The sequence below is a fragment of the Periophthalmus magnuspinnatus genome, chromosome 6, assembly GCF_009829125.3.
Source record: "Periophthalmus magnuspinnatus isolate fPerMag1 chromosome 6, fPerMag1.2.pri, whole genome shotgun sequence".
Classification (NCBI taxonomy): Eukaryota; Metazoa; Chordata; class Actinopteri; order Gobiiformes; family Gobiidae; genus Periophthalmus; species Periophthalmus magnuspinnatus.
The window spans coordinates 11,113,793-11,141,695 of record NC_047131.1 but is presented as its reverse complement, the minus strand read 5'-3'; the positions used below and the strand labels follow the sequence as shown (position 1 = coordinate 11,141,695).

Here is a 27,903-nt window from a genome sequence, read left to right as displayed (position 1 = left end):
GCAAATATAAAATATATATACAATTATATCACATATTAGGTCCTAAAAACAAACCTTGTGGAAGTCACACTCAAAATTCAGGGAGGGAGCCCTGACAACTGCAGTGATCATAAACATGTGGACTACTACAGTCATAATGCTCCTCACAATCCAAACATTTCTACACCTGTTTCTTAAACATAGCGACTTTTTAAACACCAGATGGCATGTATGGTTAAAGGTGCACTATGTAACTTTTCTGGAGGAGGGTCTGCCACATCCTTGCTCTACACTATTAAGACACTATTGCCTTACCTGGAATGTTCCATAGTATGGCATAAAACATATCTATGCAGTTCAGTTCAGTTACTGCTTTGATTGCTAAAAACACCCTGAAAAACATGCATTCTTACTGTGAGCGGGATGGCTCAAATTTGGCATGTTCTCCAAGGAAAAGATAGAAAATTCTAACAAAATCAAAACAAACTGCGTGAAGACAAGCTGAAGCAGACCCTCCTCCAGAAAATCCACATAGTGCACCATAAGTTATATTATAGCTCATTCATTGTCTGCTGATTAAGAGGAAAAAAACAGTGCCATATACAAATCCTCTACTCAGCTTCACATTTTTGCGCTAAGTGGTGCTGAAAATAAGGCACCAGGGTGGTATGCGTGTCCTCACAGAGGTGGTATGTGTCCAGTGAACAGCAGGTGACTGCGGTCAGAGCGAAGCCACAGAGGGAAGGCTTGTGTGCGCAGATGGGCCCATGCTTGCTGGTACGCCACACATGCAGCTTTGTAGTCCCAGTATGTGCAGAGCCCTGCAGCTCTGCAAAAAAATGAAATAAAAGAAAAAAAATAGAAAAAAGCATATTATATTCAGATTTGCCAAGACATTTAAAAAGGAAAAAGTATGAAACATATCTAAAAATTTTACTTTTTGTTTAAGAAATACTTCAATAAATACCATACTGTGAGATTTGTATATTATTACATCCCTATTTGATGACTTTTCTAAATACAGTACTACAATTTAGAATAAAAAACATATAATTTGCATAAATATGAGCTATATTTGGTACTTTGGTACAGTTAAGACATGAAATGATTTGAAGCTCAAAGCAGAGGACTTTGACTGGATGGCCACTGACGTGGACTGGACTTGGATTTGCCTGTCTTTTATTTGGGACTTGACTCGGGCTTGAGGTCAAAAACCTGAGACTTGCAAAACAAGGATTTGGTCCCACCTCTGCCATATACCAACTGTCCAGCACCACAAGAGAATTACAGACAGTGGGTACCCCAATAAGTATATGCATTACCATAGAAATATAATTGAGTATGTAAGAGTGAAATAGGGCATCCAGGCAGTGAAGAGAGAAATCAGTCTCTTCATTGAGACATTTTTTTCAGTCCATTGTTATTTCATGGCATATTTGTGTTCAGCAAAAAATTCCTTTAGTTTTATTTTGGCATGAAACACACATAGAAACATTTACTATTCTGTAAACAACAATAGCGCTTGGTGAAAAAGTGACATTGACATATTTTAATCTACTATTGATCTGTTCATTAAAGGTCAATGTTTGCAGGAACCACATTTAAATGTGCCAAGGCTTTTTTGGGCAGGTAGTCTCTCACCACATTGTCTTAGAGTGGGGTGGACACCTGAGAGAGATGAGGCAGCACAGAACAAAATAGCCACTTTTTAATTTTGTAGGGGGAGCTCACAAAACAAGAGATTAATTTAAAGAGCATCTTTTAAGGCACAACTGAAACAAACCTAAGAAAATGGCTAAAGGTGCTTCCTGCGGGACACCTCTAGAGAACATAGAGCCATGCATTCTCCTAGAAGCCATCATTATCCTGAAACAATGTTAATCACATAATACCTGAGTGTACACAGTGGATAGAAACAATCTAATAGGTTGCGTTCAAGTGATGTCACAACAATCTAAAATCCCTTCAGTTTAAAATGGCGCTGAAGGGCAGGTCTGAGTTCTGCGATGGAATTAGCTGTTTGACTGCAGATTTGTTTGTTCAGTTAGGTTTCTTAAGTCTTCTGATATATCATTTCTTATGAATAGACCTCAGTTTTAATAATCTTGACAGTTTGGGCTGCACTCTGCAGCTTTCTTCAGAATTGTCCTGTGATGTTGCTATGATGTGTCTGCTCAGCTGATTTAAACTGATTTTGGAGCCATCTTTCTACTTGGTGCAGATGGCGCTGTTGTCCTACTGCCCAAAGTAGGAAACTGTTTAAATCAGATATGATACTCTCTGATATACTGATATGGAATGACATGGGTTAAACAGCCCATACTATGCTATATTCTGATCTGTGTTATGTTTCCTCATCACAAACATACCTGGAGTAGGGTTTGTTTCATTCTCACATGTTAAACACACAACCCTGCATACAATTAAAACCAGACATTTACATACATTATATAAGAAGACACGTGCTTTTTTTCCTGATAGTCTGACATGACTAAACTTTTCCTGTTTTAGGTCAATTAGAATAACCAAAATTATTTCTATTTGCCAAATGCCAGAATAATGAGAAGGATTTTTTTTACACAATTTTTCATGACTTTCTTCAAAGTCAGAAGTTTACATACAGTAAGATTACTATACATTTAAACAATTTGGGAAAACCGAGATGATGATGTGAAGTCTTTGAAGGCATCTGATTCTGGTTTAAGGCCAACATTTGAGTTAGAGACACCTAGATGTATATAGATGTAGATGTATTTGAAGGCACACCAGAAACACACTGCTTCTTTGTGTAACATCAAGAGAAAGTCAAAAGAAATCAGTCAAGATATCAGGAAGAGAATCGTGGACTTGCACATGTCTGGTTCATCCTTGGGTGCAATTTCCAGATGCCTGAAGGTGCCACGTTCATCTGTTCAGACAATTATACACAAGTATAAACACCATGAAAATGTCCAGCCATCACACCGCTCAGGAAGGAGATGGGTTCTGTGTCCCAGAGATGAACGTGCTTTGGTCCAAAATGTGCATATCAACCCAAGAACAAAAGCAAAAGACCTTGTGAAGATGCTGCTGAAGCTGTAAGAGTGTGTCATTATCCACAGTGAAACAAGTACTGTACCAACATGGACTGAAAGGCCACTCTGCAGAAAGAAGCTATTACTCCAAAAGAAACATAAAAAAGCCAGATCACAGTTTGCACATGTACACAGGGAGAAAGACCTTAATTTTTGGAGACGTGCCCTGTGGTCTGATGAAACAAAAAATTAACTGTTTGGTTATAATGAGCATCGTTACATTTGAGGGAAAAAGGCAGAGGCTTGCAAGCCCAGTCTCAACTGTGAAATATGGGAGTGGCAGCATCATGTTGTGGGGTTGTTTTGCTGCAGGAGGGACTGGTGCACTTCATAAAACAGATGTTTTGAGATGTTGCTTCAGTATTTTCTCATGATGCCATCAGCCAGAATGTTGAAGCTTAGGCACAAATGGGTCTTCCAAATGGACAATGACCTGAAGCATACTGCTAAACTGGTGACAAAGTGGCTTAACGATAACAAAGTTATCCTTAGTGAACATCACAAAGCCCTGATCTCAGTCCTATTGGAAATTTATGGTCTGACCTGAAAAGGCATGTGTGAGCAAGGTGGCCTACAAACTTGGCCCAGTTACACCAATTCTGTCAGAAGGAATGGGACAAAATTCCTGCCGACTATCCTGAGAAGCTTGTGGAAAGATATCCAGAACATTTGACCCAAGTCATACAGTTTAAAGGCAATGGTACCAAATACTAATGAAATGTATGTAAACGTCTAACTTTGAAAAATTGTCTTTAAAAAATCCTTCTCTGATTATTCTGTCATTTAGCAAATAGAAATAATTTTGGTCTAAAACTAAAACAGGAAAAGTTTCATCTAATCTCATGTCAGACACTGAGAAAAAAAAAGCATGTGTGTCTTTTTATATAGTGTATGTAAACTTGTGGTTTCAGTTCAATTTAGAAAACACTCTGTTCCATCTTGTGATGTCCTCTGTTAATACAGGAAGTGCTCCACTGCCACTACATGACATCACAAGGTCAAACCGCTTTTGAGCTTTGAAGATGTAGATAGACTAATAAACAAGATTTACTCAAACATGTGTGAATTACCGTAAATTTTGGACTACAGAGCGCACCTCAATATAAGCCGCACCAGCTAAATTTGAAAAGAAAATCAATTTTGTACATATATAAGCCGCACCTGAATATAAGCCGCAGGTTTTCATATTGTATCATGAGATATTTACACAGAAAGACGGTGCACCGACACCTGCCTGAAAATTGGCACCAACACGACATCAACACGGGATGAACACACCTGCAGGTTTAGAAAATAAAGCTGCACCAACACGGAAAATCTGCTTTTATTTCCTCTGAAAACTTTTGTCGTCTTTTTACATTGACCAAGTTGGATTCATTGATGCCGAGCTTTCGTGCAGTGGCTCTATTTCAGGGGTCGGCAACTCGCGGCTCCGGAGCCGCATGCGTCTCTTTCAGCCTTATACTGCGGCTCTGCGTGGCTTGGGAAAATAAATTTTAAGTATTTAATTGAAGTGTATTTTATTTGTGTTAGCTCTTTTTTATTGTAGTTTAAATTGGAAGATTATTATGATCTTAAAATAAAATTATATTTTCTTATTTTTCGTTGCTCAAAATAAGCGTCACACTCGCGGAACAACGTTAAAAACAAACTCCGCTCACGTCTCACGTGTCACAGACAAAGACACAGCTGCGTAAAGAGCCCTGATTTTCAGACGCTGTGCGCATTGGGGTCAGGAGCAACTTTGGCCCGTCCCTAATGACACACTAATAAGCTCGTCCGTAGATGTATCATGAAAATCCTGCTGGAAATTGCCACAGAAATCTATTTGATGTAGTAGCAAGTATATTATCTGCTCTTGTCTCCATGATGACGTTTCACGTTTAACACATCAGACATGACGCACAAAAGTAGAGCCACAAGCGAGTGAAAATGAGCCAAAACAAAAGTCTTTGGAGAGCTTTTAACAAAGGGGAAAAGGACAACTGAGGAGCCAGAAGAGGAGACTACGACCTCCAAGAAAAACAAAGATAAATTTAACAGACAATGCCTACTTAAAATCTGGGTTTGTCGCTACAGGTGACTCTCACGCACAGTCCGCTCTGTGTAATATGCGGGAAAAGCAAATGAGGCAATAAACCTTCAAAACTGCTTTGGCACATGGAGAATAAGAACCTGGGATTAAACGATATGCCTTTGGAGTTTTTTTTTGAAAGAAACTGCGGAGCAGAGTAGACATAATCACATAATCAGCGCAGGGCTCATACTGATGCAGCGGTTTGGTGAGTTGTATTTTTTTATGCACTTAAGTTATTTTTGCCATATTTATCTGCCACGTGTAGAAGGCTTGTCCGTGAAAATAAAACCTACATTATTCCGTTACATTATTATTACATCATTATTATTATTATACACAGTGTTCATTTTAGATGTCAAAAAGTATTTGCGGCTCCCAGTGTTTTATTTTACGTGGAAAGTGGGTCCAAATGGCTCTTTGCGTGTTACAGGCCGACCCCTGCTCTATTTCCTTCTTTATCTTAAAAACTGCATCATATCCATTTCATGATGCGCAAAATGATCGTTCAAAATCAAAACTAGTGAATTCTTCAGAGCAGAATCTTTCCCCACGTCTGTCTCACTTTTACGTTTACAGCTAGAGAGCGCCCCCCAGGGGTCGTTATCCAGTAAAATTCTATAAATAAGCCGCACTGCTGTATAGGCCGCAGGGTTCAAAGCGGAGAAAAAAAGTAGCGGCTTATAGTCCGACATTTACGGTAAACAAACCCAACTCCAGCTATGTATTTGAGGAGGTAACAACATTCAAGCAGGGCTTAAAACTCACAAGAGTCAACTATGTGTAAAATAAAGGACCTTTAAGGTTAGACTTTAGGTTAAGGTTAGGCAAGTACTCAGGATCAGGAATGCAATTCAGTGTAATGTTCAGTGAGTGGGGCTGTATTTACCTAAGGGAGACTGGCAGTTCAGAGGGCGGTGTGGTGGCCATGACAGACAGGAAGGACTCGAAGAGGTTCCTTTTACACAGCAGAGACCTGTTCAAATACACAGCCTTCATGTGGGGTGCCTCACTGCAAAGATCTATTCAAACACACAGCCCTTATATGAGGTACTCACAGCAGAGATGCATCCAAACACAAAGCCATCATGTTGGGTACTCATTGCAGAGATGTATCCAAACACACAACTCTCATGTGGGGTACTCACTACAGACATCTATCCACACAGCCATAGTGTGGGGTACTCTCACCTGGCTTTTGCTGTGCCCAGGGCTTTCTTGGTAACTCCATGCTTATAGCCGTTGGCTGTGACATCTAATGGCTTCTCAGACACTTTGCACCAACTGATGGCTATCTCAGAGAAGGAAACAAAAGGATCAACATTTCATGTCACACTTCGCCTCATAGAGCTCCATATCCAGTGACCCTGATGTACCTGCACCACAGGGAGAAACCCGACCTTGCCCTGCCTGGTGACGCAGCTCTGCCTGGGCCTGGCTGAAGGGAAACTCCAGATTGGACTGGAGAAACACTGGTGATGTGACCGAGAAGCCAGCGGGGAGACCAGAAACATGGGAACACCTGTAAGGCAGCAGCACATACACAGTGACAGGAGAATCTATTCGGTCTACTCTCTGCACTGCATGAAAGCAGAAATTAAATTTACATTTAAAGTGCATATGGCAGAAACAAAACATGAAAACCTAAATATGACTTGGTTTAGTCGGATAAACCAAGCCATAACTATCATTATCATTGTTTGACATCAGTTAAGATTTGTGGCAGTTTCTGATGAAATAAACATTGATTTCACAAAATAAAGCTGTTGTCATCCATTTTTATCTAAATATTTATAAATATTTTGTAATTTAGAGATGTTTTGGCCCTTGTTTTATGTTATGGTTGCTAGGTAACTGTGATTAAAATGTAAGTATATTCATGTTATGAAGAAAATATTTTTACCATATTGTGTAAATGCAGAGACCCAGATACATTAACATGTACGAAGGCTCTGTCCCATCCTCCAGGAATGCTTTTGGGTCTTATCTGTCCTCAGGTGTAAAAGCTCATTATCTCATAGGTGTGAAACAAAGGTTACTCTGCTCTGAAATGTATGTAGCTTTGTCATTCTGGTATAAATACTGCTTTAGGAGAGAAACTCAGAGAGACACCAGAATGATATCAGTCTGTGGCCAGGGCAGGCTTGAGCCTTGTCCTGTCTGCATCTGCTGTAACAAAGAATAGACCTTTTTTGTATTTTATAGCTCACCGGGCTTCACAAATGGATTACTTTTTTATCTAGAATTGTTATTTTTCCACAACAGTAACAGTTTTGGAATTACCTCTAAAGTCATGTCCCGATTCAGTGTCTGCTTCCTTCGTACGTCACATCTGCTACCCGTGTCCAACCATGAACTAAAATTATAAACTTCATCAGAATAAAAAATAAAAAAAAATTCACAAAAAATTTGTTTTTAGTAATTTAGTAAGTAATTTTTCTTAGTAAAAACCTTAAATATGTTAACTGTTTCTAGCCTGTCATGCGTTTTAAAGTACATATATTATGTTAGAGTACACATTTGACTAAAACATAGTTAACATAATTATCTTTGATTATATTAATTATATTTATTATCATCATCATCATTATTATATTAATAATAATAATAACAATAATAATAATATATATTTAAACTGCAGACTGATATGATCTGACAAATAAAAATCAATGACAACTGCTTTAATTTTGTTAAATGAAGGTTTAAACTGTCAGAAAAATGCCTTCCTTGTGCATAAATTGTCTTTACATTTTGGATAGAATTTTTTTCCTATTGATGACAGTTAAAAGGAATTTTGTTTTAGAACTCACCGCTATTTCCTGTATTGTCCAAGTTTTTGGTTTCTACTTTTCTTCATAAACTGTCACTTAACTGATGTAAAATTATGACAAATATTTACCACAGGTACTATTCCACCAAACCAAGTACTAATATGACACTAATCTGTCAAATGCACTGCAATACCTACCGTAAAATCACAGCTCTTTGCATGGCCTCCTCACTGTATGCACATTTTCCCACAACAATGGTGGTAAAGTAGATGGCCTCCTGCAGGTAATGGGACAGGAGAGCACCCTGAAAACCCAGGACAGCCCAGCGGGCGAGCTTATCACTGCAGGAAAGAGAAAGGGTGGGCTCCCCACGGCCTGGCTTCAGTCGTAGAAGCCCTGTGCTGTGGTACCCCACCCCAGGCAGGAGGGGGTCGGTGGGTCCACCCGGAACACATTTAGCCCCTGTCCTGTGCACATCAGCTGCATGTCCTAGGACACTCTGAGCCTTTGTCCCATGGGGGTCAGCTGTACCCCCCTGCATACAGTCAGGTCCTGATGTATGGAGGTCAGCTGTATCCCACTGCACTGTCTCAGCTCCTGTTGTATGTAGGTCAGAAGTATCCTGCTGTACCCTCTTAGGTCCGGTCCCGTGGGGGTCAGCTGTACCTTGCTGCAACTTCCCAGATCCTGTCCCATGGAGGTCAGTAATACCCCGCTGCACTCTCTCGGTTCCTGTTGTGTGTGGGTCAGCTGTAACCCCCGGCAACATCTCAGCTCCTGTCTTGTGGAGGTCAGCTGTACCCTGCTGCACTCTCCCTGCTCCCGCCCTGTGGGGGTCAGCGTTACCCTCCTGCAGTCTCTCTACTCCTTTTGTGTGGAGGTCAGCTGTACCCCGTTGCATACACTCAGCTGCTTTCTGCTGTGTAGGCTTGAAAACCTTAGGACTGTGGCTCTCTGTAGCTTCTAATGCTTTTCTCTTCATTGAGCCGCTGATGGGAGGACAAGGCAGCACAGGCACCTGAGTCATCGGGATAATGGATGCGTCACCACCTAGGGTGAACAAAAATAGTTACTGGCTTATTAATACTTATTCAGATTTCACGAAATAGACAAATGTATATGTATGTATGTACACTTTAAAACTGAAGTTTACATACACTCTATAAAAAGACACATACGCATTTTATTCTCACTGTCTGATATGAAATTGGACTAAACTTTTCTTGTTTTAGGTCAATTAGGATTCCCCAAATTATTTCTATTTGCTAAATACCAGAATAAGATAAGTAGATAAGTAAGATTCCTATGCCTTTAAACTATTTGGGAAAACCCAGAAGATGAAGTCATGTCTTTGGAAGCGTCTGATAGGGTTATTGACAACATTTGAGGTCATTCGAGACACACCTGTTGATGCAGAAAACAGTAAACAAAGAAAAAAAAAAAAAAGAAAAGTGAATGAGAGGATGTGTCTAAACTTTTTACTGGTCATGTCAATTTTTCACATTAGCAATAAAAAATAAATAATCAACCAATATGAATTGTGGTCAATTAAAATGGGCAATTCACTGATTAAACTACTTCCCCCCTTAAGAGTATACTGTAAAAACACCACTTTGTGACAAAATCAGACTGTGTGTTGTCTGCACCTAATAATAAATATTTTTATCCATTGCAAACATGTTTAATTTTAGCAAGAAGAAAGTTTTATTTGATCTGGTAACTAGACCAGATGTTTGTTTAAACAAATAGGTATTTTCGTACGTGTGTATGTACGTATGCAATAACAAGAATCCAGGTACAAATTAGGGATGCACGATAATATTGGTCACCGATAAATATCAGCTGATACAAGGATCTAGCTGTATTTTAGTTCTTAATCAAGTGAGAGGATATGTGTTGCAGTGAGAGCAGTTTGTGTGAACATGTGCTCTGTGTGCAGATGAGAAACACATGTGCCACACAGACACGTTTCGCTAAAGAGCCAAATACAGACGGACTTTCTACAGGACTGTCTGTGTCTGCCTCTCTCTACTAACTTTTTTATCCACTGTCTATATTCACAATACAGAAGCTGCTTTGAGCTTGTGTCACTCAGAATCTAACTGGTGTTAAAAGAACCGACACACTGCTAAGGGCTCGCTCCTTTTCTCTCCGTGTTGCACAAAGCATTCATGAAACCCACAAAGCACAGCTTAAACTTCAGGCTTAAATAAGCTTTGGTTAGACTCAGGTATATTTCTTTCATGGAATGACTTGAGGCCTAAGATAGAGATGGAGCTAGTTTCAGGATAAACCTGGATTTGTTAAGAAACATTGATGGAATACTTAGTGTGCATGTACGTGGATGGGTGTATCCCTGGATGGGTGTATCCCTGGATGGGTGTATGCCTGGATGGGTGTATGCCTGGATGGGTGTATGCCTGGATGGGTGTATGCCTGGATGGGTGTATGCCTGGATGGGTGTATGCCTGGATGGGTGTATCCCTGGATGGGTGTATGCCTGGATGGGTGTATGCCTAGATGGGTGTGTGCGTGGATGGGTGTATGCGTGGATGGGTGTGTGTGTGTGTGGATGTACGGATGGAAACTCACAGGGCGTGTGGCTGGTAAAAAGCACAAATGAGACTTCAGGCCTAACTCTAAACCTAGTCTCGTGGGGTCCAACCAGCCGCTCCAGCACAGCACTCCCTCTGCCAGACACAGCCCCCAGCAGCTCCTCCAGCAAGTACCTGCCCAGAAGACACTGTCAGCCTACACACAGCCAAGGTCCTCTACTGTTGCCTCTACACTTCCCCAAACCACCAGGATCAGCTCATTCATTCTGGCTATAATGAAAATAATAACTAACCAAACTAATAAACTAAAAAATTACTTCATTCTATGTGGCTTCATTCACATGGCCATCCTGGCATCATTTTATGGCTTTTGACTTTTTTGCTTTTTGCACTCTCTAAAACTAACATCATTATATTTGCCCAGTTTAGCGTTAATAAATGTTTGTTCTATGCCTCGCATCAAAACTGCTGAAAATATACTGTGCACTGTGTGGGGGAAAAAAAACCCAAACCTCTCAGAACCACTCAAGGTCCCATTGATTTCCATTATTAACACTTATTTTTACCCAGTCATTGCATTACACAAGTGTGGAAACATGTCCATAATTACTGCATACTCAGCATCAGGTTGACAAATACACACCATCCATCCATTTTCTTCCGCTTATCCGGGGCCGGGTCGCGGGGGCAGCAGTCTAAGCAGGGACTCCCAGACTTCCCTCACCCCGGACACGTCCTCCAGCTCCTCCGGTGGGACCCCAAGGCGTTCCCAGGCCAGCCGAGAGACATAGTCCCTCCAGCGTGTCCTGGGTCTTCCCCGGGGCCTCCTCCCGGTGGGACATGCCCAGAACACCTCCCTAGGGAGGCGTCCAGGAGGCATCCTGAGCAGATGCCCGAGCCACCTCAGCTGGTTCCTCTCAACGTGTAGGAGCAGCGGCTCTACTCCGAGCTCCTCCCGTGTGACCGAGCTCCTCACCCTATCCCTAAGGGTGCGCCCGGCCACTCTGCGGAGGAAGCCCATTTCAGCCGCTTGTATCCGCGATCTTGTCCTTTCGGTCATTACCCAAAGCTCATGACCATAGGTGAGGGTAGGAACGTAGATTGACCGGTAAATCGAGAGCTTTGCCTTCCGGCTCAGCTCCTTCTTTACCACAACGGACCGATACAGCGACCGCATCACTGCAGACGCTGCACCGATCCGCCTGTCAATCTCCCGCTCCATCCTTCCCTCACTCGTGAACAAGACCCCGAGATACTTGAACTCCTCCACTTGGGGCAGAGACTCACCACCCACCCGGAGAGAGCAAACCACCTTTTTCCGGTCGAGAACCATGGCCTCGGATTTGGAGGAGCTGATTCTCATCCCAGCCGCTTCACACTCGGCTGCAAACCGCCCCAGTGCCTGCTGCAGGTCCTGGCTCGAAGAAGCCATCAGGACAACATCATCTGCAAACAGCAGAGATGAAATCCTGTGGTTCCCAAACCAGACCCCCTCCGGCCCCTGGCTGCGCCTAGAAATTCTGTCCATAAATATAATGAACAGAACCGGTGACAAAGGGCAGCCCTGGCGGAGTCCAACATGCACCGGGAACAGGTCTGACTTACTGCCGGCAATGCGAACACAGCTCCTGCTCCGGTCATACAGGGACCGGACAGCCCTTAGCAAAGAGCCCCGGACCCCATACTCCCAGAGCACCCCCCAAAGGACACCACGAGGGACACGGTCGAATGCCTTCTCCAAATCCACAAAACATATGTGGACTGGTTGGGCAAACTCCCATGAACCCTCGAGGACCCGATGAAGAGTATAGAGCTGGTCCAGTGTTCCACGACCAGGACGAAAACCACACTGCTCCTCCTGAATCCGAGGTTCGACTATCGGTCGGATTCTCCTCTCCAGTACCCTGGAATAGACCTTACCGGGAAGGCTGAGGAGTGTGATTCCCCTGTAATTGGAACACACCCTCCGGTCCCCCTTCTTATACAGAGGGACCACCACCCCGGTCTGCCATTCCACAGGTACTGTCCCCGACCGCCACGCGATGTTGCAGAGACGTGTCAGCCAAGACAGTCCCACAACATCCAGAGACTTGAGGTACTCAGGACGGATCTCGTCCACCCCCGGAGCCTTGCCACCGAGGAGCTTGCCAACCACCTCAGTGACTTCAGCCAGGGTGATGGACGAGTCCGCCTCTGGGTCCCCAGTTTCTGCTTCCTCCTCGGAAGACGTGACAGTGGGATTGAGGAGATCCTCAAAGTATTCCTTCCACCGCCCGACAACATCCCCAGTCGAAGTCAGCGGCTCTCCACCCGCACTGTAAACAGTGTTGGTGAAGCACTGCTTTCCCCTCCTGAGGCGTCGGACGGTTTGCCAGAATCTCTTTGAGGCCGTCCGATAGTCCTCCTCCATGGCCTCCCCGAACTCCTCCCAACCCCGAGTTTTTGCCTCTGTGACTGCCCGAGCCGCGGCACGCTTGGCCCGCCTGTACTCATCAGCTGCCTCAGGAGTCCCACGAGCCAACAAGGCTCGATAGGACTCCTTCAGCTTGACGGCATCCCTTACTTCCGGTGTCCACCACCGGGTTCGGGGATTGCCGCCACGACAAGCACCACAGACCTTACGACCACAGCTACGAGCAGCCGCATCGGCAATAGAGGTGGAGAACATGGCCCACTCGGAGTCCATGTCTCCAACCTCCCCCGGGATCAGGGAGAAGCTCTCCCGGAGGTGGGAGTTGAAGACCCCCCTGACAGAGGGCTCCGCCAGACGTTCCCAGCAGACCCTCACAATGCGCTTGGGCCTGCCAGGTCTGTCCGGCTTCCACCTCCGCCAGCGGATCCAACTCACCACCAGGTGGTGATCAGTTGACAGCTCAGCCCCTCTCTTCACCCGAGTGTCCAAGACACGTGGTCGAAGGTCAGATGACACGACAACAAAGTCGATCATCGACCTCCGACCTAGAGTGTCCTGGTGCCATGTGCACCGATGGACACCCTTGTGCTCGAACATGGTGTTTGTTATGGACAAGCTGTGACTAGCACAGAAGTCCAATAACAAAACACCGCTCGGGTTCAGATCGGGGAGTTCCTCCCAATCACGCCCCTCCAAGTGTCACTGTCGTTACCCACATGGGCGTTGAAGTCCCCCAGGAGAACAACGGAGTCCCCGGTTGGTGCACTATCTAGTACCCCTCCCAGGGACTCCAAGAAGGCCGGGTACTCTGCACTGCTGTTTGGCCCGTAGGCCGACACAACAAATACACACATGAAATAAAAAATAACTACTGCCATTTTCTTATTTTTTCTCAAAGGGACAATGACGAAGACATAATTCCCATGTAATACAATAATACTAGATCTGGTAGGTTATCAGCATTGTATACAGAGCACAAAGTACATCTTTTTTATAATGTATTCTCACATTAGACTTATGTAGTAAATGCTAAAAAATGAATTGTGTAAAATTATATTTTGGGGGTTTCCCAGCCACAAAAAAAAAAAAAGTTCCTCTCAGTTGCTATGCATGTGTAACGATGCTCTGCGTGTGTGTCTTATGCTTTTGGTATGTGATTTGACTGCTCCATGTATACCAATTTTAATGCCTGTCTTCCATGTTTCATGTATTCCTATGGAATCAGAACCGGAAAATACGGTAAGTGAAATACAGTGTGCATACTGCATAGATACCCAAAAGGAAAGTTAGAATAAAACATGTTTGATTTATCTAACCCTCCTTTTATGTGTTGGACTGGGGCATGCTGTAAGGCACCTGATACATCCTCTTCTGGCAATGACCTCTGCGTGGCTGTCATTGAGCACATCACCTAAAATGCAAAGACAGAACATTTTATACTAATAAATCATCAAAAATAATAATACAAGTTCAACTAAATATAAGGAGACAATAGCTTTTGTTTACATTCTGGTTATTGTTACAAATCAAAACAAGTTCATATAAATATACACTTGTTTAGGATTGCAATGATAGTGACAATCGATCCGGACATAATTAACAAATTTGCAGTTTTTGAAGTAGCATCATTTCCTCCACAAACAACAAAATCTCCTTTCTTATTCTGCATAACAAACTCCGCAGTTTAGATCTGTACAAACATGTTCTGAAATGTGATTCTTGTATTAGTTTGTCAGTTCATATTTTATATTTGAATCACAAATCTAACGACACTCACAATGGATGCAAAAACAAAACATTTAAAAGTCATACTAGATATTTTTCCCACATCGTTCAGCCCTACATTAGGTGGGTCATATTCATATGTTTCAAGGGGCTTCAATTTTCCTCATAATTAGTTCTATAATTTCATGTCATAATCTCTCTCTGGATATCTCTTTAAAACTGTGATTCTCCCAAACACAAAATCCACAAATGTTGAACCTAATCACTATTTGTTTGGGATTGGTTTCAAAAAATTATATAAATCTTATGGCTTAAAGTCGTTTTAACTGACAATAATCATGTTTTTGTGGTTGAATAATAGCACCACTTTCTGAAGTCATTGTAAAAATTCTTACTCCCAAATGGAGGGGCAACAGACTGTTTCACAAAGATTGATTACATGGTTGTATAGCATTTATTGCTGTATTACAACATTACAATAATATTAATTTTAGCTGATCCTATCTGTATTCAATATTATTGGCCTATAGATACTCTGGCCAGTGTGGGCTTCACATGGGCATGGGCTGTGGGTGGGCACAATTAGAGGTCCATAGGCAATTTCACAGAACTTAAACTTTCCATTTTCAATAAAAAAGTAAACAACACTGTGACTGTATTTTTATTTCTGACTTGTAGACTAAGTTTGCCTGGCCAGCCAAGACTATTTTTCCTACTTCACAAAGACCTGTAGTCTGAGACCCAGCATCATCTCTCAGAGTTCAGATGAGCGTGAATGACAGGCAGACTAAATAATCAGAGAAGCAACCTGAAAAAATGGCAGAAGACTGGGAAACGGCACTTATTTCCACAAAATTAATGAGTGAAGCACAAAAGTGAACTCCTCCATTTCCCACAAGTCACTGAATAAACAAACCTGGTGACCAGACTGTTTTCCTGTGTAGAAGATGTTAGTCTAGACACAAAACTGTACATTGAACTGTATTTGCACAAGAGAGAAAGAGAGCATACAAATAGAGCTTGATAGAACATACCAGAGGGGCTCATGCTGGTCTCTCCAATGCACTTGGAGCCAGTGCCAAGAGAAACTACCTCCTTCACTGCTGTAAGCAAGACATGACAAATACGTTACCAAACTGCCAGGCTGAAAGAGCAAATGCAATAGTAGAATATCAAAAAGCAAATAAATACAACTGAATAAACAAGATTCCATAAGGTCCATGAAGACAAATAAACCTGTCAAACGAGTCAGAAATCTGATGAAAGTTCAAATTTTTTACTTCTATATAAAGAGGTTTAGTATTCCTACTCAAACTTATTTAATAAGCCTACATTTTGGCTATGTAAGTAACTTTGGCTGTGCGGCTGTGTACCTGTGTTAGAGTTGGCATTCCGCGTCACCTGCACCACAGCGGCCAGCAGGGTCCACTCTCTGCCCACCTCGGGCTTCCCCGTGCGCGGCAGCGCATGGAAGCGCTCGTAACACAGCGCAGCTATTTCATCCGGGTCCATCACCGGGTCTACACCAGATCCATGGTCCATCACTGCGTCCACACGGGCCGAGCGCCGGGCGGCTCTGTGAAGGCACGCGCTAAAGAGCCGCACGCGCTAAAGAGCTGCACACGCCATGCGCACACCATAAATCCACAGCGCACCATGCGGCTCTCACGCACGGAACAACCGCTTCAATGATGCTTCTTCTTCTTTAGTGGAGTTTAACAACGGCTGGCACTTACAGCCGTGCATTGACGCCACCTAGTGTACTGACCAGGTCAGGTCCTGATTTGGTTTTCCGAGACCAGCAGTCAGCCTAGTCTTTATGTGGTGTGCCAACGCTTTCTCATGAGAATTGTTAAATACAAAAAAGTGTGAAACCCCCATGTCTTCTCTCCAGTCCTTGTAGTTGTGTCCTTCTCGCTGTTACATGTCAAATTGCATGTATATTGCATGTGAAAATAAGCATCATATTACATTAAGAAATATGAGGCAGGATCAAATATTGTCCTTTTATAAAACAATGTTTTCTCTCTCATTTTGACTAAACAGGAAGAAAGAAGTGAATACATAAAGCCTTAAATAAACAAAAATCACATGTCAAGATTGAAACATTTATTTCAGCTATGTACAGGGCAAATGCAGAATTTCACAATGAACAGAAAAATAAAACTCTAATCAGGCGGCAACTGGGTCCAAAGTGAGACACGAGTACCCTCTGAAGCCATGCTGAGGCCATACTCTAGAAAATGTGTTTTAGGTGAAATTTAAAACCTGTTGAGTGCGTGCTTATGCAGATCAGCAATGCATTGATTCTAGGGAAGCCAAATGTCTGTCAGATTTGAAGTAAATTCTTGTACGCAGCACAGGCTTCACTCCTGTCCGAAGCCCTCTGTTTCTTCAATGGCAAACAGCAGCTTCTCCCTCAGCTGCTCCAGGCTCCGGTACGGCGGCAGGTCCAATCGGTTGAAGCTACATACACACACGGTACAAATAACTTTTGTTAAAAGTATCAGCAGACAGGCTTTCATTTAGAAATACATTTGCCACATGGACAGGCACTGTGGCGTCCTTGCAGTTCTATTTATGTCAATATTTTTACACAAATTACTTAACATAATGTTACTACATCAGATTGAAAATAATCTTCACTTTAAAGTGAAGAGTTGTGTTCATTTTAAAGCTCACCATGTGTGGCTTCGTGGAAGCCAAGTTTCCTTCCCCACTTTATCAATGCAGAACTTCTGAGGACCATTGCTCCCTGCAGGGGAAGACAGTCAGCTCACACAAGTCTTAGGCTGTAGTTCGTTTAATTTGTTACGTGTGACAGGGCCATACCTATGAGCTCTGCAAAGCCTCCGACAGGCAGCCGACATGTGCCAGTCACAAATTGAAGGAGACGGATTCTCTTCTCATTGTCCATGTCCTTCACCACCTTTAGACACATACAAAGTCAAACTCAGCCGGGCCTCTCTGGGGACAGGGCCCTAAGGAGCATACCTGCCAGAACCAGTGGATCTGCTTGCTGTTCTTGGTATAATGCCGGTAGATGGTGTTCTTCTGCCAGTCTGCCAGATCGATCTCCTGCATCCCACATAGCATCAGCTGCACACAGACACACAGAGTCCTGAAGCCTCCTTCCTCTCAGTCCACTGTCATGTTTTTCAACTCCCTCTCTGTTTGTCTACACAGCCGTACCAAGGACATTTCCAATTCCGGGTGCATATTTATTTGACCTGTGCCATCTGAACTGTCTCTGGATTCTGGACACATGATAAATAAACTTCTCCTGTATCTCTGTACAAGACATTTCACCTCTCATGCAAGCGGCTTCATCTGCTAGACGTTACCTGTCGAGTATACTATATGAATATGAATATCTGTGCCCAAAAGAGAGAGGATGGTATATTTTCAATTCAAATAAAGCTCAGCAGTGTTTGAAAAAAGAAGCCTCCCCAAAGTAGAGACACACAGTACTGGTACCTCAAGCTCTTTTTCATCAAAGTATCGCAGCCACTCGAGAGGGACCACTTCATTAAACCCATCCAGAAAAGCTTTGGTTTGCTCTTCTACCCCCCGAGTGAATCTCCAGTCAGTCAGCAGTCTGATGGACACAGAACAGATGATGGTCAGAGCTAGACAAAGGTTAGCTCTGAAACATCAGGGAAATCTGTGGCCTGCATACCCAATATACTCATCTTTGTTGTCCTCAGTGACCAACAGGTTCTCTCCATCAGCCTTCAGCTGGTGTGTAGACACTTTGCCCAAGATCTCCATGTCCTGTGCAAAGTAGAGCTCCAAGCCGCACTCCTCTAGGCTGTTCTCCCTGAGGTGATAAACAGCCAGTATTAAAAGGGCCTGTGTGTGTGTGTGTGTGTGTGTGTGTGTGTGGGGGTGTGTGTGTGTGTGTATATATTTTTTTTTTAGCTTTGAAGATGTAGCGACTAATATTAAAGGTTACTTAAACATGTGTTAATGAAACAAAACACAACTCCATGTTTTTGATGAGATAACAACATTCTAACATGATTTAAAGCGAAGTTAATTTTGTTTAATATAGGGCCTTTAACAACAAACCACAGCACACTGATGAGCCATTATGTGGTGTGTGTTAACAGTTTTATCTAGAGTTAATTCTGAACATCACTGGATGAATTTTCCTTGTCTGGAAACTCCAGAGTTGGCACTTACTTGACCCACATGATGGAGTTATAAAACTCGGGGTCGATGGATTCCAGGTCTTTAAGGGTGGGTTTCTTGTCCAGCATTCGTTTGTAGAACGGCAGTGTGAAGCCAGTGTCAATGAACTTACCATGGTACAGCGCCTAGAAGCAAACAGAGCATTGTTATAATCTCCTAATGGTCAGATCCTTCTAAACACAGCATGCCTTGTAATTGTCATTCTTTATAAACATACTGTGTAAGCATATACACTCCCTGGCCAAAAAAAAAAGTTGCCACCTGGATTTAACTAAGCAAATAGGTACGGGCCTCCTCCAGTTGGTCAGTTCTAGGTTCAGCAACAGTCTGTGCTCAAAGAATGAGTTCAGCTGACACCTGAATATACTGAATGACCATGGATTTTTTCTTCCCTGATGGCACGGGCATATTCCAAGATGACAATGCCAGGATTCATTGGGCTAAAATTGTGAAAGAGTGGTTCAGAGTCCAGACCTTAACCCCAATGAGAATCTTTGGGATGTGCTGGAGAAGACTTTGCCCAGCGGTCAGACTCTACAATTGTCAATGCAAGATCTTGGTGAAAAATTAATGCTGGATGGAAATAAATCTTGTGACATTGCAGAAGGTTATCAAAACAATGCCACAGTGAATGTGCGCCATAATCAAATCTAAAGGCGGACTAACCAAATATTAGAGTGTGTGACTGTAAGTCCCACCTGCTGCCAATGGCACTCATCTAAAGTGAATACAAATATTTATATTATATTGCAGCCCTTTGGAAACTGCTTTGTTTGCAAAACATGGATTGAACAGAATAGTTTTTATAGTCATCGCAGACTGTACAATGAAATTATAGTGGCAGGCCAGCAGTACTCACCAAGTGGCTTCTGGTTTAGAGTACTGGCCTCTGAAATCAGCTTTCTTATATAAACATATTATAAAGTTCTTTTCAAGACAATCAAAGCTGTTTTACATTGAGTTGCATTATTCAATCACTTGGTTACACTGAACTACAAACCTCAGGTATATTGGGAGAATCTTCAAAAGTTGGGTCTGTGATTACAATAAATTTATCTGTTATATATTACACAATATGGTTTCTTTTAGCTATGTTAAAATGTTACCTCAAACACATACCTGGACTTGTGTTTTGTTTCATTCATACCTTTTAGTAATCCTGGTTTATTAGTCTGTCTACATCTCCAAAGCTCAAAATGCTCTGTTCCACTTTGTGATATCATGTGGTGGTACTTTTCAATTTAACGGCTACATTTTACTTTTAGTTCAGTAGAGATAGGCAAGTCCAAATGATTCTAGTGAAGGAGTATGGAGTTTAAAAACACAGTGGAGCACTTCTTGTATTACCACATGACATCACAATGAGTGTTTTCTGTTTGAGAGAAGAACTTGGCCTAAGTATGCAGGGTTTGTGTGTTAAATATGTGAATGAAACAAAACATATCTCTGGCTATGTTTTTGATGAGGAAACAACATTATAACATAGATTAGAAAATAGCGTAACTGAGGCCCTTTAAGTGTTGAGTGACAGCTCACCATGGCGATAAAGCGCCCGATGAAGCGGAAGTAGGTGAGGTGGTCAGGGTTAATGGAGGAGGCAGGGTTGATCTGCAGGCAGTAGTTGTTCTTGCCTGCGTACTCAAACAGACAGTACATGGGGTTGAGCACCTCGTGGGACAGCAGAAAGAACCACTCCCTGCACAGAAGACACAGTGTAGTCACTACCACAGGGGTGGAGCTCTGGATTTCAGATGACATTACGACATTCTATCGGCCAGTGAGTTTTATTTCATCTCAATTGTTTACAGGCATTCTTTTCATAAAATATGTCCACAGTGGAGCTCAACAGTCCTGTTGACCTCTCAGGGTCCAGATGTAAAAATCCTATACATTTTATTTGTAAATATAGGTGAAAAAATAAAATATAAAATAAATATTAAGAATTTGAAAGCTAGATAGAGACTTATCAGCAATGTGGAAACTAAGGAGGATTAGCCACACAATTTACAACATACTTTTGAAACTTTATAAACCACAATGTTATCAAACATTTAGCTACAATTTCAGTTTCAGTGTGTTTTTGGACTGGTGTCATTAATTAGGTGGTTAGACATCAGTAACCGCTGCAGTGTTGGACTGTTGAGCCCCATAGCATACATTTTCAAAAGCCAAATCTGAATACATATACCCTTTTTATATGTATACTAAAATCTCTAAATTTTAGTAGAAAGTTACAAAAAACTTTTATCTGAAGTCTCCTTTTGTTAAAACATGATCATAAACAAGAAGCCACAGATGTACAGAATTTATTTAGATCATGACAAAATCAATAAGAAAACAAAATCATGAGCACAAAAAACAGGGAATGATTTTGAGTGTATGGTGCATGAATGAATACATACAGAAGAAGTACAGAAGATTTAAAGATAATTTTTTGGATGGACAGTATGGACACCTTCAGAGAACTGGGCAGACAGACTAACAGAGCCACCACTGCTGCCACCATGGACACAGGGACGCAGACACCCCCAGCATCCTGTCCGTGGTTCTACCCTGTGGTAGAACAGCATGAGGTCACCTACCATAGGGTAAAACCACTGACGAGACACTGGAGACAGAGACACAATGCCAAACCAAAGACACATGAGGACACAAAGAGGAAGCAGCCCTACACATGAAGAACAGACAGACACACAGGGGGGAGACTGACCTGGCGATGCCTCCGTAGTCCAGCCCCTCCTCCCCTCGCATTATGATGTACAGTCTGCGCCGAAGGTCGTACGGCTTCACGTTCATGATCTACCACAGACAGAGATGCATGCAGAGCACATAAACCAGAAAACATGTGTTCTCTCCCGTGCCATTCTCTCACCTGCTGAAAGGAGTCCTCAAAGAGCGTCTGCCTGGACACGGAGATCTTCACGTGGCTTGGTAATGCATTAGACTAGACACACAGGTACACACAGTAAATAAAGTAAATACTGCATATGAGAGTAGTAGTTTTGTGCACAGATTAGGGTGAGTGACTATGGTGATAAAATCCCTGTCATGATCTGCTATTTTGGTAAAATCGTCACAAAGTCTATGAACCATGATAAAATAGAAATTGTGATACATTTTTTGCCATATCGCCCACCACTAGCACGTATTATGTTTATCCTTTCATCAAATGGGAGTATTACACGTCTATGGTTTATTAATTGCTAACATATTTAGATCATTAAGTTACCTTTTATTGTTTTAAAATGGCTATATTTACCAAAAACATGGTTCCTTTACTCTCCATGCTAAGTCACTCCCACATCAGAGCGCTATCACATTACATTCGGCATGCATTCTGCTAAAAAAGCTACTGCACATTGCATCAGGTTTGTGAAGTTGTAGTGCACTGTTTTGTGTCCTACTTTTGTATATCTATGTAAAATTGCCATAGGATATGTTTTGGTGAAGGAACAACGTAACAAGGAACATGGCCGAAAGCTCTGAAGTTGAGTTTCACAATACCGCCTCTTTAAAAATATCTCATTATTGGTATTATTGTGGTGGAACATAATACATACATGGCACAAGAAGCGAAACTGGTGGTATTTCCATCTAAAGCTCCGGTCATACGCCCTTGGGGAGCCGCCCTCACGAGATCTACACAGACAGACAAAAAAGTCAGCTCCACCACTGTCTCACAACAGGCTGTAAGCACTAGTGCCACTGTTCAGACTGTCAAAGAGATGTGTGTAGGTGAGAACCCTGGACATAAAGCATGATTTTACTGTACAATGCAGTGAATTACCCTGACTCAAAGCCGGGCCTAGGGTCTTTAAACGTGGTGGTGCGCGAGTTGTGATCCACAAAATAGCGAACTCCTTCAGGGGTGTACTTCATCTCCCAGCCGGGGGGCAGGGGATGCTCCTTAACCAACCTGCAAGACAGAACAAGCACGTGAATGTGTCTGAGTTTAAGCAAGAAATAACTACAACTCGAAGACTGCACAAACCACCGTAATCGTACAATGTCACACAACAGCTAAACTCTATTTTAGATAGTCCTTACCTTATGAATCTCTACTACAACTATTCTTTCATTACAAGGCCAAACAATTATGGAAAATATTTAATTCATTATCTCCAAGCACCAGAAGCTGGCGAAAGGCCTATTAGTATCGTAAAGCACAGCTGCGGAAGTGCATACATAAACATACATAAACCCATATAGTGCACATGGGCACTATATGGGTGCACCATATAAATATAAATACCATATTTACTTGGTATTTTCAATGGCCAAAATTCACAAAAATCTGCCTAAATTTCCAAAATGTGGCTATTTCTGGCTATTTCGCGCCTCTGCATAAAACAAATGCATTACAAGACAGGAAAAATTGCAGAAAAAAATGTACCATAAAATCATGGTACAGAAGTAGATAATGACAAGATAAGTAAAAAAATATATATATATTATGGCAACGTTGTCTGTTCAACCAGATGTCAACCATATTGGACTAAAATTTGCTAAGCGTGACTCGGCACTTACTTACTAAATGTCGTACTTTTATGAACTCTTCCTAGGGTGAAGTAGGCTCATTTTTGGTAAAAAAAAAAAAAAAAATTATGACAAGGAGTGATAAATTGCTCCCATTTTCACAAATTCCAATTTTTAATGAAATTTGGAACACCTCGTTCCAAATTTCTTGCCTGAAAGCTATTTAATGTGAAAAAATAGGAGGATCATCTACAGTAGTGTGAGAATCAAAAGTTATGAACATTTTTTGTACATGTCTTACGGCTTTTGTGCAGCTGCAAAATGAGCATAATGTTGAAATTTCCAATTTACAAAATTTGCTCCAATTTGCAATGCAAAAACATATTTTCCTCAAACTTGAAACAATTGTTAAACTCCATGAGCTTAGCCTACTCAGTGTGAAAGAATGGATTTGGCTGTGTAAGTACTCCCTACAGTTTGAAACAAAATGTAAAATGGGTAGGAAATATTCAGGGATAAAAAAAAAAAAAAAGTGATTGCAATTGCATTTGCAACATATTTAAGATCAAGAGTCAACTTTACACAGGGGAACACACAAATACATCATTAACATTTGAGGTAGGCTGAAACATGAACTGCTACAAGAATCAGAACAGATATTTATGTCATAATAACTATTGTATACAAGTATATCTTAGCATCAGTTTTCAGAAGCATCGGCCTGCACACCTGCCCACAGTAAGACTGCTTACCCTTGAGTTCGTGGGTCATCCCACTGCGTGGTGCGTGTGTTGTGGTTGACGAAATACATTCTACCATTGTCCTGGCGCTTCTCTGTGGACACAAATGAGACTTTAGAAAACATCCACTAACATTTTCTTCAATCAAAGCTGGATTTCTTCTTCAAAATATATATTGGATTGGTAGCCAGCTCAGTAGTTCATTCTTAAAAACTTGAATGCGATTACTAAACCAAGAAACTTTCTACAATGATAGAACATGGAAGAACAAGGGAAGCATCTCACAAACTAACTTGACTTTAGGCAGGAGTGGTACCCCTCCCTCTGCTGCTCAGACATCTTTTTCTCATTAACAGCTGTGTGCTGAGGGCTCCGAAACAGTAGTGCACTCTTTCTCCTCCCCCATCGTCCAGACATACATCTACTAAACCCATCGTCTCAAACATGGGCCATTCATTCCCTCTTGTGTGGAGGAGAAAAGGACTTTTCTACACCAGAGATCTACAAGCCACTGCACAGTTTTGAAATGCCACACAGATGTGGGGTCATGATGGAGTCTGGACAAAAGCTGTGGAGGCTCAGTTATGAAGGCACAACAATGAATGGAACAATGTAATGAGATGCAGGAGGAATTCAGCCAAAACAAATGATTTCTTTCTAATTAATGTGAGGAGATAAGAGTACAATTTTAAATGTCCTGCCCCCCAAAATAATGTCTTTCCTTTGTGTTAAATTCCAGTTGACATTTGCAACAGGAGAGATGGCGAAGAATCAGAATGAGACTCACCCCAGCCTGGAGGAAGTGGGCCCAGAGGGTCATTTTCCACGGGCGCTCCAGAAGGCTGCAAGGAAAACACATAGACAAGTCCAGTTAGCCAAGCTCTCACATCAGCCTGTGCTAAATTTCTGTCCTCTTTGAATGAAATGCATGTAGCTGGAGTAGAGGAGGTGGGTCGAGGGTCCTCTTCTGAGGAGCAGTGGCGGGCAAATGAGGGCTGCACTTCCCCACAGTGCAGTATGCCCTCCAAAAGCAGCACCCTGGCAGTAGGAGGATAAAACAACAGCGCTGTCCCTATGAGCTCAGTGGCTGGGCCCAAACCCCACCCCTAGTGCCCCACAACCCCTCATAGTGGCAGCCGCTGCTTCAAGCACTGCTGCGAAAGTAGGCAGGGAGGTGTGATGTCTGAGCGAACTGAGGGAACATTCATGCTGCTCCCAGACTGGCCAGCCCCGGGCCCCCCACCCACACCTACTGGCCCCCGCCCCTGCACAGACAAAAGGCACCTTTATTCACCCTGGGCCTGGAAATGACTACCAGTTTACGGAGCCTGCACTGGTCTGTACACACAGGGGAAAAGTGTGGAAAGTTTACAAGCAGCACACAGTGGTCCAGTGTGTCGTGTCCTGCGCTGGAATATACAAACACACATGCAGACACTGAATGGAAACACAGTGAAAAGAGACTTGTTAGGAAAAGTCAACGTAGATGAGTTCCAAGTTTGTATAAAACTGAGCAGCCATCTTTAGCAACAAGACACAAAACTGATCACTTAAAAGTTCAAGGTTATCCACAGAAGGACTGCTACTGAACATGCATGTGTGTGCATTGTTAGAATATTAACCAACTCTATTCTTTAGTAAATCAGTCATTAAAAAAGGCTTTTATTTTAGCCTTGTGGTTTTTCATTCTGGTCTTGCTAATGAACACAATAATCAATAGTTGCTATAGCACATTCTGCTTATGGTGTAAGTTAAGGACAGCCATAAAGAGCCGCCACATGCAGCAGAATGAGACTGCACTATGGTAAGAATGAACAGTTTTAAGCAGGTAAACCCAACGTCACAATTGTTGGGACAAGAACACTAGCTATAGTCATCTTGAAAGGAACTCTGTCATGGAAAGTGTGAGGAGCTGTAGTGGAGTGGCTGCAGCAGGGTGAAGGCGCCCCACCCATATTGCTTCACTCTGACTAAAAAAGGCAAAGGGAGCATATAATGATATAAAGACATGATGACTTCATCCTGGCCAGAACTTTGGAGCTTTGAGCAACCTCAGGAGAAAGCTGGGCAAAGGGAAGAGAAGGCGCAGGGGCTGGGAAAACAAGGCGGGCTAAGGCAGAGTCGGAACGAGTCAGAGTGTTGGCACATAGCTGTAAAATAAAGGTTAGGTGCTATAGATCTCCATGGAATATTCCACAAAGTCCTTGTTTGAAGGCCAAGACACCACTACAGATGAAAACTGCCTCTGAAATATGCATCATTGTAGTAGAAGTAAGGATGAACAATATTTTACATCTATACATTTTTACAAGGAAAACAGTCAAATTAGTCAAAGTATTTCAATAAATCTACTTTCACTCAGCATCAACAACAGGGACCAACTTTTTCTGCTCTACAAAAAGATCTGTTAACATCCACTTCCTAGTGAGTGTAAACCAAACGACCTATAGACAATTCTTGCATGATTTACTGAGATATTTAAAATGAAATAGTCAAATTTGAATGTTTACAATTGTTAACAATAATATGCCCTTTACTAAAAAAAAACCAACTAAATAAGATATATTTTTGTTAGTGGTATCTAATTAGTATATATTACCAATTACTATATTACTATTACTAATAATGTATCTATTCAATATTCCTTTTTAGGTATCATAAACATAAGAAATTTTAGACATTTGTACACATAAATTTCCCTATACATTATTGTAAAAGATGATGATGATTTAGAAAAGGGGTGGTCTATGTTACTGTGTCATAATCAGTGCTGGTTCACAACTAATCCATATGATATGAGTATATTACAGTCGAGTATAAATCAAAATAATTACAAATTATTTATTACTATGTCAAAATTGCCATAGCCGGGTGGAACACCCTGAAAGTACACAAAATGACTGGAAATTGAAAATGTTCTCAGTTAAGCTGTAAATAGCCCCCCCTCCACACAAAAAAACACAAAAACAAAAAACAAAAAAAACCCCAGTTTGGACAAACAGACATAATCAAACATATTTACCTGTCCATGCCAAAAATGTCCACTAGTTTTCCACCCCTATTTCCTGGAGGTGCCACAGAATAGCTACCAAGCAATTGCTCCACAACTTTCGCTTAATTCAAGAAAGAAATCCATATAGATTAACATAACTATATAGACATGTATTTTTAAAACTTGAAGTTCACTTGAAATTGTAACAAAGCCACCATTCTGTGGTTAAATAAGTGCGCTCTGTGCCTTATGCTTTGACAGAGGAAAGCACTTACAGGTCTGTATGAAAGGCAGTCCAGAGCGTGTGTGTAAACATGAGTGGAGGTGACATATGAGAGAGTTCTACTCACTACACAGGCCTGATTCAGCCGTGTGGATCAGACCAGTGCCTGTTCAGGCCCAGCCCACATGGGCACCATGAGCAGCCCGAAGGCCAAAATGAACACTGGGCCATACACCGCTGCACATACTGCTGTGGGTGAGGGGCCACACTTCAAATGTTATGTTAGCAAAAATGGTTATCATTTAACAGTTCTCAATTTGTATGTTTTTCTCTGGAACAAGCTGGAATAAGAGTCGCTTAGTACTATTGCTCTTTTATTTCTCGGTTACTTAAACTATTTCACATAATTTTTCCAAAATTCATAACCGGTCCAAAAAGATCATGAGAGATCATTTAAATTTGCAGAGGACTATCATGCCTAACACTATTAGCTAACACTTACAGTAGTACGTCGCCTCGTCACAATCTGTTTCATATGTCCTCATGCGATTTAAGGAAATAATATAGAACATTCCCCTGTTTGGACTAGTGCTTACTGTTGCTGTGTCTTTAAGCAAGACATATTATCCACATTAATTCTGTACTAATGTGATGGATGCACGAGTCTTTGGCAGATTAGGAGTGAAT

At 42.0% G+C, this 27,903-nt stretch overlaps 2 protein-coding genes across 3 annotated transcripts in view; both read right to left on the bottom strand.

The window, feature by feature from the left end:
* Nucleotides 1-5: 5 nt before the first annotated feature.
* Nucleotides 6-16,132, bottom strand: adat1 (adenosine deaminase tRNA specific 1). Its single transcript, XM_055222573.1, has 9 exons — nucleotides 15,965-16,132; nucleotides 15,626-15,694; nucleotides 14,223-14,277; nucleotides 10,491-10,627; nucleotides 8,096-8,948; nucleotides 6,504-6,649; nucleotides 6,319-6,418; nucleotides 6,017-6,103; nucleotides 6-808 (listed from the first exon to the last, which is right to left on the bottom strand). Exons 1-9 carry the CDS (start codon nucleotides 16,101-16,103, stop codon nucleotides 658-660), a joined length of 1,737 nt encoding a protein of 578 aa, XP_055078548.1. The 5' UTR covers nucleotides 16,104-16,132; the 3' UTR covers nucleotides 6-657.
* Nucleotides 16,133-16,678: 546 nt separating this feature from the next.
* Nucleotides 16,679-27,903, bottom strand: part of wwp2 (WW domain containing E3 ubiquitin protein ligase 2) — a 36,965-nt gene continuing 25,740 nt past the window's right edge. For both annotated transcript variants that reach the window (XM_033967735.2, XM_055222275.1), the window contains exons 11-24: nucleotides 24,789-24,843; nucleotides 24,014-24,095; nucleotides 22,573-22,701; nucleotides 22,346-22,424; nucleotides 21,658-21,729; nucleotides 21,496-21,584; nucleotides 20,322-20,481; nucleotides 18,777-18,910; nucleotides 18,271-18,411; nucleotides 18,069-18,189; nucleotides 17,586-17,690; nucleotides 17,424-17,520; nucleotides 17,274-17,346; nucleotides 16,679-17,057 (exon numbers count right to left, since the gene is read on the bottom strand). In XM_033967735.2, the coding sequence (XP_033823626.1) occupies nucleotides 16,958-17,057; nucleotides 17,274-17,346; nucleotides 17,424-17,520; nucleotides 17,586-17,690; nucleotides 18,069-18,189; nucleotides 18,271-18,411; nucleotides 18,777-18,910; nucleotides 20,322-20,481; nucleotides 21,496-21,584; nucleotides 21,658-21,729; nucleotides 22,346-22,424; nucleotides 22,573-22,701; nucleotides 24,014-24,095; nucleotides 24,789-24,843 (1,437 nt within the window). In that variant the 3' untranslated portion in view covers nucleotides 16,679-16,957. The remainder of the gene's footprint in view (nucleotides 17,058-17,273; nucleotides 17,347-17,423; nucleotides 17,521-17,585; nucleotides 17,691-18,068; nucleotides 18,190-18,270; nucleotides 18,412-18,776; nucleotides 18,911-20,321; nucleotides 20,482-21,495; nucleotides 21,585-21,657; nucleotides 21,730-22,345; nucleotides 22,425-22,572; nucleotides 22,702-24,013; nucleotides 24,096-24,788; nucleotides 24,844-27,903) is intronic.

Coding starts and splice junctions, on each gene's coding strand:
- adat1 (XM_055222573.1), bottom strand. CDS start 16,103: ATGGACCCGGATGAAATAGCTGCGCTGTGTTACGAGCGCTTCCATGCG. Junction 15,695..15,964: donor GAATGCCAACTCTAACACAG/GTACACAGCCGC, acceptor TCTTGCTTACAG/CAGTGAAGGAGGTAGTTTCT. Junction 6,419..6,503: donor GGTTTCTCCCTGTGGTGCAG/GTACATCAGGGT, acceptor TCTCTGAGATAG/CCATCAGTTGGTGCAAAGTG.